The 10,426-nt window shown below is 32.6% G+C and overlaps 1 protein-coding gene across 2 annotated transcripts; it reads left to right on the forward strand.

Moving 5' to 3' along the window:
* The first annotated feature begins 384 nt into the window (after positions 1-384).
* On the forward strand, positions 385-6,567 carry LOC118061288 (peroxisomal membrane protein PEX14). 2 transcript variants are annotated; one of them, XM_073404751.1, is made up of 11 exons: positions 385-638; positions 839-878; positions 1,002-1,198; positions 1,401-1,590; positions 1,737-1,826; positions 3,517-3,590; positions 3,725-3,767; positions 3,860-3,927; positions 4,614-4,652; positions 4,739-4,807; positions 5,884-6,567. In XM_073404751.1, exons 1-11 carry the CDS (start codon positions 495-497, stop codon positions 6,367-6,369), a joined length of 1,440 nt encoding a protein of 479 aa, XP_073260852.1. In that variant the 5' UTR covers positions 385-494; the 3' UTR covers positions 6,370-6,567. The 2 variants fall into 2 exon arrangements, with proteins under 2 accessions (XP_073260852.1, XP_034930608.2); XM_035074717.2 differs by having other exon boundaries at positions 1,005-1,198.
* Positions 6,568-10,426: the final 3,859 nt, after the last annotated feature.

A 10,426-nucleotide genomic window follows, 5' to 3' on the forward strand; every position in this document is an offset into this window, starting at 1 on the left:
AAGATGCTAATTCAATTCATTTTCCAGGGTATTTTAAACATAAGAATTGTAATAGGTTGAATTCAAATTTGCTTATGAATTGAATTCAATTTCACTTGTGATTTAATTCCAATCAGACTGTTACGCTTTTAGGTTATTATTATAATTATTATGTGATTGGCAGCTCAATTAATTAATTCATGTCTTAACTACCATTGCAATTGATTGCGGTGTCTTTTGTTAATGGATTACTAATCAAAGATGATTGGTGTAAATGGTTATGTGCAACTTGAATGATTTGGGAGACGACCAATGGGTTATTTGTTTACAGTGTCAAAATCACTTCAAATTTAGGATTATATTAAGCATATGGTAATGTTTTTTTTTTTTTTTTTTTTTTTTTTTTAATGCTTTGAGCTACAGAGAATGTACAGCCAACAACTGGGGTTCAGCAGGGTGCTGGGGATGAGGCTATCAAGCAAAGTCCACCATCTGTCTTTGTGAACTCAGAACCTATGCGAGAGGACCAGGTGCAGAATGCTGTAAAGTTTCTTTCGCACCCAAAAGTTAGGGGCTCCCCTATTATGTATAGAAGATCGTTTCTTGAGAAGAAGGGCCTCACTAAGGAAGAGATAGATGAAGCTTTTCGACGTGTGCCGGTAAATAAGTTATTGTGCTTTTCAGCGTGTGCCGGTAAATAAGTTATTTTGCTTTTCAGCTTGTGCACGTTATTTTTGTTGGCTCACCTTTTTTCTTACATGCCACGCTGTTTAATCATTTTTTTTTTCTTGAGTTTATGGATTCTCAATGTATTTGTATCTGTTCATTCTTCCCCTCTTACATTTTCTGCAAATTGCAGGACCCAACCCCAAGCACACAGGCAACCAGTTCTAGTCAAGGTGTAAGATCTTAGCATGAAAGTGGGATGATTATTATCTTTCTTGATAAGCAGTTCTTGGGATTTCTAAGATTTGTATATCCCTGCATCACTGATTATATTTCGTGTTGTATTATGACAAAAGCAGAGGGTCAGGTGAAATCAACACCAAATGTTCAGCCACCAGCCCCAGCACAAACCCCGCAACCTGTAGCAGCTGCTCCTACTGGTGTCATTTCTACAATGAGGACTTTGACTCAACATCAATTTAACTGGCGTCATGCTGTTTTTGCTGTAGGACTGCTGGCAGTTTCAGGTGCTGGAACAGCTGTGTTAGTTAAGGTATTAAAAAACACTCTCCACAACCACATTGTCATGCTAGTCAACTTGTTGATGCTTAATTTTTGTTTGCTATTTCCAAAGATGGTGTAGGTTGCATCTGTAAGTTTCTTCTACCCATTGTTGTGTAAATTTATGCACCGGGTTCTTAAGGTTCTACATGTTAACTTTCATGACACAAATAGATAACGTATTTCTTGTTCAGAAAACTATTATTCCCAGGCTGAAGTCTTGGATACGCAAGATTGTGTTGGAAGAAGAAGATGACAGCGTGATGAAAACTGATACAAAGCTAAGTTTGGCAGAAGAAGCAGCGGCAGCTGCCAAAGCAGCAGCAGCTGCGGCTGCTGATGTTGCAAGAGCGAGCCAGGAAATGTTGAATTCGAAAAATGAAGGTGGGATAGTGATAGAATTATTTTTTTTTTTTTCATTTTCCAGCACTGGTTTCTTTTAAATGCTTTCTGATTATTATTATTATTATTATTATTATTATTATTATTATTATTATTATTTTGTAACCTTCTTGATTTACTCCTTTCAGAGAAGAGATGCTTCAAGGAATTTATGAATATGTTAGATGTGCAAGTACAGGAAATGAAGTCAATGAGTGCTGCTATACATAGATTGGAAGGTAAGAAAGATGTTGCTTTGACATCAAAACCATATTTCTTTCTATGTGCTGCATATGCATGGTTGTTGAGATGCTCGCTTTTGTCCTTGTCTGTAGCAGTTCCCATTAAGAATTTTGATTTGTCAATGGTGTATTTGTGGAAGAACTTTCTGTCAGTGGTGCTTTCAGAGCTGCTAGGCACATAATTGCCATTTTTTACATGCATCTAGGTATTAAGGCATCAATACCTAGATGGGAATTGCCAATTTTTACATGCCATTTTTTAAATGCAATAGAGTGTGAGACTCCCTTGTAGATGTTGCTCTTTGCCAGCATTATAGGTTGTGAGAAAAAAATAAAACAAAGGTATCTTTTCGTTTGGTGGAAATGCATTTTGGGAGTGCAGAATGCTTGATGTTTGATGATCGCATAAAACTTTAAGACATTCATGGAAGATTGTTGTTATTTTTGACACTCTTGTTCAGTGACTTTTAAGGCTGAACTAGCTGTAAATGATTCACTCCAGAATTCTGAAAACTTTTTGTAAAGTTGGTTCTTTTTTCAACTAGTTCAGTAATGTCTTCTTGGCTGATCATTTCAATTTCTATGGTGCATGTCACCCATATTGATGCTGGAGCAAATCCTAAACGATAGTTTAAATTTGATAAGTTTTTGTAGCACAGTGGTGTAGTGTACAGCAGCTATAGTATGAATTTGGCTTTGTCCTTTACTAGTCTATTAATAATAGTTAAGCCCTAGATACTTGTAGGAAAAGGATTCATTAGTCTTGGTCACCAAGTAAAATAACTCAACCTCCAAGGAAATATTTAAAAGGTAACATGCTAATCATGTGACTTGTAATTAATTAAATTACACATTTATAGTGAAAACCTGCATGCTTGGTTAGATTGGAAAACACAGGATTCGTAATCTACATTTGTAGGTATGTCACATTGTAACTGTTTGTAGTTTTGAGTACATGCATCTCTAATTTGGCATAAAATGTCATGTGAAAGTCATGACTCCTAAATAATGGGGCCTGTGGTCTCTTGTTGCTTATCCAGGAAAGCTAAAGTTAAACCTAGAGAGAACAAGAGGATTGTTTCTTGCATAGTTTTGTTTCGTGTTTTAATAAAGTTATGCTTTGACTAGATTTTTCCATGCTTATATATGACATTTTATTAAGTTAAAAAATTGTATGAAAAATAAAAAAAAATGTTTAAATGAACTGCATTATTTTTTATTTTTCTTGGTTGTCAGCCAGTTATGAATGAAATAAATGGCCGCAGTAGTCATAGCTCTTGTGCATGTGGCAGTTGGTTGTTGATATTGCTCAATTTTTGTTGCTCTTTACATGTCTTGGAACTTGTTATTATATGCATTAAAAAAGTTATCTGGCTTATTGCCTGAGTAAACTGCTTGGTTGTATCCCAGATGCTTAAGGTGGTGCTTTGTTAAGTAAAATTATTGCATTGAGTGTGATTGAAATTATGTAAAGTCTTTATGCTTCAGTGTTGGTTGGGGAGTCTGGGTGCCCTATAACATGTGACGCTGGTGAGAGGCCTTGAGAAAAATAATTGTAGCTTCTGGCCTTCCTTTTGATTTCCTATCTTTTATCTTGTAATGTTTTGAGATTTGTGGGAAACATGTCTTAACACTATAAGAAGATCTGTTCATCTACAGTGTTTTTTTTTTTTTTTTGTCTAATCAGGACAAACAGATTACCGTGTGAGAAACTCTCTTGCTGATCAAGAAGATTATAGAGCATCAGTGGCAAATCCAAAGGTGAGCATAACTTAGGTGTGCACTGGACACTGAAAACTTCATGATTTGGAATGAAAGTTTGCATTATAAATTCTGTGACATAAGTTTTTGAGCTCGGCAATTTGAGGTTCTTAATGTTTCTTTCTTTTTATCAGCAAACATATACCAATGGCAAGGCAGAGTTTGATTGGCGTTCAGGTTATTTTCCAGCGATTTCAGTTTTTGGTTCTTGTTTTCTTTTTTTCTTTGGTTTTGATTTCCATGTCATGTAATCAGAGTTTTATGGACAGGGAGATCTTCATCACAGCCCATGTCTGCTCAAGCCTCTGTTGCAGCACACCCAAAGTCATATATGGAGGTAAGAAAATAGTGTAACAAATTTGTTCAAAGTGTATTGGAGGCTGGCATCCATAGGAATTAATCCTCCTGTGGATTGTAGTGGAGCAGTGGTCAATTGTTTGCATTGATGCTGGTGTTTTTGCAGAGAAACGAGGATGCAACTTTTTTTATTTTTTTAATATTTTGGTGAATGGGATCATATTTCATTAATTTAATAACAGGGATGCAATGGCATAAATTTTCCTTTTATTTTTTCAGGTTTGATGTAAGGTCTTTACTCTTTGGAATCCTACTTGGACATTTTTGAATGGTTTCAAAGTTTTGATATTTAACTAACTTGGTCAAACAATTAAACAGTTTCAAGTTTATTGAAGATGGGAATTATTGAAACATTTCATAAACTTTGTTACCCTTTCTGTAGCAACGGAAGCCCAAGTCAGCATTGCTACTTTAAAGAAAAATGGCTAAAATCTTAAACATTGAACAGAGAAATCATCTTTCTAGAGATTTCTTAACTGTATGAGTTTAATGTTTCATATTCTAACTGGAATCTGAGATGTCTGAATTTTACCACTATTTCATATTGTTGTGATTTTCTTCTTGTATGATAAATATGGATGAATAAGAAATAACTATTTCATATGCTGTTGGATTCAGTAGCAAATAGTAGAATTCCGCTAACTATTTTGGTAATTATGTTTGCAGATCATGGACCAGAGAGGGGAGAAACCTGCCAATATCAGAGTAAGTCAAACCTATTTTTTACACTGAAATTAGCTTCCTTTGTTGTGAGTGCCATGCTAATCTTGTCATCCTGGATTTATATGCAGGATATCAATGATCAACCACCCAACCCTTATCAGCAAATTTCAAATCCTCGCATAGCATCTGGAACTAAGGTGTGCTTTTTAGAAGTTTTGCATTAGCATTCTAATGCAGCATCATTTAATGAATGAAACAAGCACAAGCAGCGAAACCAATTTTTCTGAACACTCAAATTATTGATCAATCAAATTCATGCCGCCCTTTCTAATGTTCTAATAGAGTGAATGGTTTAGGCACCGAAGTTAGGAAAAATCTAAACCTAATAGGATTAGGAAAACTAAACTATAGGAAAATTTACCAAAACAAGAAACATAACTAGTTTCCTTGTAAAAAACCATTTTAGCTACTAAGTAGAAATAACGAAATTTAATTAAAAAAGTTTTGTATTATCATATACAGAAACCAAACTTCCTATTTAGCCAAATATTAATTTCCCGGGGGAGTGTTTTCTCATTCTACATCACTTTCCTTCTTTTTCAATGGATCCATAGGTTAATAGGGTTTTTATCTATTTAGTTGGCCATGTAAATGCAGAGCTTCTACCTGTCTAGATGCGAGCATTAACTTATTGAAAATAAAGGAACTCCTGAATGTTGTGAGTATTTGACAAGGTGTTTCTTGGTTCTCCATTACTTTCCTTCTTTTCCAATAGAATCATATGCATTATGTGGATTATGTTTTTTGGATTCAGTTGGTCATGTTAGGAATGAAAATCTGAAACTGCTTCCAGTCTTCAGAGAGTTTCAATCCCCCGTCTAGCTTACACTCTTCTGATTTAAAACCCCTGGATTGCTATAAGTGGGGCATGATATGTTATTAAATTATTCATTTGACAAGAGTAGTGCTAAAATTAGCAAAAAAGAAAAGGCCTTACAAATTGATGTGGCATCTACTTTATCCACCGCCCAGTATCGCTGAATGCATCATGTCTTATTCTAATGGATGAATATGAAGTAGCTCTAAGTTGACACAGATTTTTGAGTTCACTCTTAAAAACAGAATCCATTCTTCCAGCTTTGAGATTTATAACTTGGAAAAATACATCTTTCATATTTTTTAAACTCTTGCAAAATACATTGGCATAACAAGAATCTTCTTAGAGTTTTTGAATTCACATCAAAGCTAACTGCTCCTCTACCCTTCTGAGTAGCCCTGGGAGGTTGGTCGAGCTCAAAACAACTCAAGCCAAGTGCTTGAGTCTCAAGTGGGCAGAGAAGGTTTGAATTCCAATGTACAAGACAGTGGTTTCGATCAGTTGGATGGCGAGAGCACTGAACCCTGGTGGCAGCAGAAAAATGCCAGAATCATGGAGATAGAAAATGGAGATGAAATAAAAGCTGGACCTTTTGGTGCACAAACCAGCGAGCAACCAGTTAGGCGTGCATGGGTCCCTCCACAGCCACCCCCTGTCGTGGTGCCTGAAGCAGCTGAAGCCATTAGACGACCGAAACAATCAATTCATCAAGAACAGTCAGAAGATGATCAATCTGTGTCTCATCCAATAGACATAGCTAATGTGCTACAGAAGATAACAAAAGTATCAGAATCAGGAGGTGCAGTGGAGAGTAATGGTGGGGGGTCAGTGCTGAACTCAAGTGAGATACAGGAGGAGCAAGAACAAATCCATGATAACTAAAGCAGAGTTTGATTTGCATGATCTAACCGATCCAAGGTACAGTTGTGTTTGAAACAACTGCCTGAGAATACTTCTGATCAACATGGGACAATCAATTTGATTCCACATGTAATTATGTGCCAAACTTTACTCTTTTAGACTGTATCTGGAGTTCATTTTCATGAGAATAAAGTATGAATACTGGACAATGTTCTTGTACACTTGTTGTGTGCTTAGTGTTTTGTACTGCACTCCCATTAAGCTCACCGAGGATACGTTAGTTTTGCTTGTTTGTTCAGTATCAAAGCTTGGCTACCATGTTATTAAAAAATAATTTAGGTCTTTTTTTTGCCCCACAGCTATACACCAGGCTACCCCTCTGAAAGCTTCATCTTTCTGAGCGTTTAATAATTGGTTTTTTTTTTTTTAATTTAAAAAACTATATAAAAATAATATTTTTTATTTTTAAAAATATATTTTTAATAACAAGACATAATATAAAAATAATTTTTTCATGAAAAAAAAAAAAAAGGAAAGTGGTACAGGCCAGCGGAAGCAGAAATTTAACTAGGAAAATTTCTTGAAATCCCTGGTGTGCAATCACCCTCCTATCATCATCATCATCATCATCAAGTACCAACACGTCGAGACCTAATCGCTGCTTTGTTCCTTGATGTTTTCGTTTTAGTTTTCCTGTTTTCTTGTTCTCTTAGCGTTGGCCTTGGTTAAAAAATGCATGGCTTTTTGATTTTCTTATCTTTTTATTATTATTATTATTATTTATTAACAAAACCTAATTTACCTATCACTGTAGCTCTATATTTATTTGGCACTGTTCAGGAGTATAATGGTAATTTTGTTTCTCTACTTAAAAAACTATGCATTGGCTTCTAATGGTAATTAAAATCTTTTTTATATGTTCATTTATCATTTTTCTAATTAATTAGGAACAAGTAAGTATTTTATCATGTGCCGTGAAATAACCAGAATATTATTGGAAATAAAAAATTTAAATCCGGCATAAAAATGATATTTTTATGTTTTTTACTATGATTTTTTTTGTTATTACAATTTAAGCTAAGGGGAAATTTGTATTTGGCCAAATAAAATATAATAATAAACAATTACAATACATAATAAAACAACGAAAATACTTTTACAATAAAAAAATTTAAGTCTAAGGTCAAAAGGTATTTTTTTATTTTTTACAAAGATTTTGTAATTAGAAAGTCAACCTATGAGCACTTCTGTATTTAGCTAAACTAGGAAAAAAAATAGGGTGTGTACATGTGGCACTCCCGGGAGCGTGTGGTAGACACTCATATCCATCGAGCAGTGCGTATAATGCCTCCCATCATAAAAAAATACCCTTTCCATTGTGTTTTTTGAAGTGTTGTCATGTCCTTTTCTTATTGATGCGATGTGTATCTCCACTGGTGGTCTGGTTTGTTTTGAGTGTATCTTTATTTTTTTTCTTTTCTCTCTTTTCTGTCTCAGAAATTACAGTTTGTCCCTCTTAGTTATTGGTACATCAGCTTCAGGACCTATTCTTTTGATTTTTTAGTTTTATCTTGGTCTTTTTGTAGAAATTTTATATGTTTTCAATTTTATCCTTAAATCTGAATTTACCAAATATTATATTCTACAAATTAGTACTTATTATTTGGATTTATAAATTTTTTTCCTTGGCTTTTTGTAAAAGTGCTATTGGTTTTCAATTTTATTTTTTATATGTTTTTCAATTTGATCCTTGTTATTTTGATTCTTTGATTTTTTTTTCTTGGCAATTTTGCAAGTTATTATTATTTTTTAATTTCACCCTTTAATTGAATATAAAAATTTATTTTTTATTTTAATTTTGATCATCACTCTTTTAATTTTCTATTTTTTAAATTCTTTTGTATAATTAAAATTCAATTTTTCAATTTTATTCTTCAATATTATGATTTATTAGGTGAGAATTGAACTTCATGATTTTTCTAGATTGGATGCTTCATGTTTAATGACACGAATCACGAGTTCGAAAAATTAACATAATTTTCTTATAGAAAAAAAAGGAGATTTATAATTCTTTTTATTTTTTAATTAAGTTATTCTAATAATATTGATCTAAGTCACAGATTTAATGGATATTCCAGGCTGACTCAACCTTAATTAACATAGTTACATGTTTATGATGACCGGTTTTTATATCTTTTTTTTACACTATTTCAAAACCTAAACATTAATTTTATACATTAAAAAAAAAAATAGTATAGTCCCTTGACAAAATACGAACATGGGGCTAGCTATTACAGCTACAGTTTGCATGCTTGTCATTGCTCATTTGCTATTGCTACGTGAGATGGGATTTGCTTCCAAGCATGGAAAATGTATTATGATTTTATAGACATGTATATTTTAGTGGTTGCTCTCACATGCTGTTATTAATCTATTGCTTCTTTTGTTTTTTCTTCTACTAACTAAGAAGTACGTACCAAATCATAAATATTCGAGCTTAATCATCTGATTTTTTTTTTCTCATTTAATAATTCTGCATTCAATAATAGCTTGAAAGAAAACAGATATTCATTTAATAATTCTGCATTCAATAATAGCTTGAAAGAAAACAGATATTCAATAATAGCTTGAATGTTGCTTAATTTCTTATCTATTTAGTGTTTGTTTAGCTTGAAGATGTGATGATTTTATTTAAAAGTATTATCTTTTTAAAGTATAAATCACATTTCTAGAAATCAAAAATACATGTTTTTTGTGTAGATCCCACAAAAAAAAAAAAAAAATCAAAGCCACCTCCAAACCAAATACTCTTTTAATGACCGACCCCTTCCAATTTGCTTAATATTTTTAATGCTGATTCTTTTAAAAAACAAAATTGCCTAAATATTATTTTATTTTGAGTTTTTGTATTATACAACACTGGGTATTAAATGCTATCAGATAAGGTTGTAATGAATTTTTGTTACTGAAATAATAGTTAAAAACTTGTGTCGACATATTTTTTCCAGTATTAAACATTAAAGAACGAGGCTGCTATTACCACAAGTTTTAATTGTTTGAAGCATATGGCAAAATAAAGGGAGTAAAAGATACTTTACCCTTTTAATATTTCAACCCAAAACATTTCAGCTCCCTATTTTGTCCCATGGAACATTAAAATAGAAAGAGGAATATATATTATATATATATATATATATATATATATATATATATATATATATATATATATATATATAACAAAACAAAAAAACTTTAGGATTAGATGAAGCATTCCCATGACTGCGTCTTATATGGGTTTGAATGTGGGTTTTTCTTTTGGACTTGATATTGATGGAGAGATCAGTGCTTCTGCTTTGTATAAAAAAAAATTGGTGTGTGTCATGAACCAAACCGAAATTAAGTTCACTAGAAAATCCAAAAAAATCCTAAAAAATAATATAGTTTTTAATTTTTAATATAAAATAACCGAACTGAAACCAAAACCAAAACTAAACTGAATCAAACCAAAAACTAGTTGTTGGTTTCAGTTTTGAATATAAAATAAACCAAATTGAACAGAACTATAATCGATCAGTTAGATTTCGGTTTTTAATATAAAATAACTAAATAGAAACTAGTTTGGTTGGAACCGATTTTGATTTGGTTTGAGTTTTATTTTTTTATATTTTATTAAAATTTTCGTTTAATTATTTTTATAAATAAAAAAATTTGAATCAACAAAAAAAATAATTATCCTGCCCATAAAGTTTGAACAAGAAAAAGAAAACAGATAGATGAAATTAAGTGTCACTGTTTTATGATGCAGACAAGAAGCCAAAGCCTCAGGAGAGGAAGGATCTTAACTTCCTACAAACTCAAGACACCTTTATTATATGTATAGTTCTAACACATCAATATTTGCCACTTCCTGCTGTCCCGCCACTGTTTCATTCGCTAGCTGCATAAAATTAGGACGATTCATGTTCTTAATTTGTAGCTATATATGCATGAATGTCCTTTGATGTTGATTTTATATCCTGCTGTCCCAGCACAGAAAATATCTAGTTAATATATTTAGGTCAATATTCCATGGAATCAT

This window comes from Populus alba, chromosome 15 (assembly GCF_005239225.2).
Source record: "Populus alba chromosome 15, ASM523922v2, whole genome shotgun sequence".
Taxonomy (NCBI): Eukaryota; Viridiplantae; Streptophyta; class Magnoliopsida; order Malpighiales; family Salicaceae; genus Populus; species Populus alba.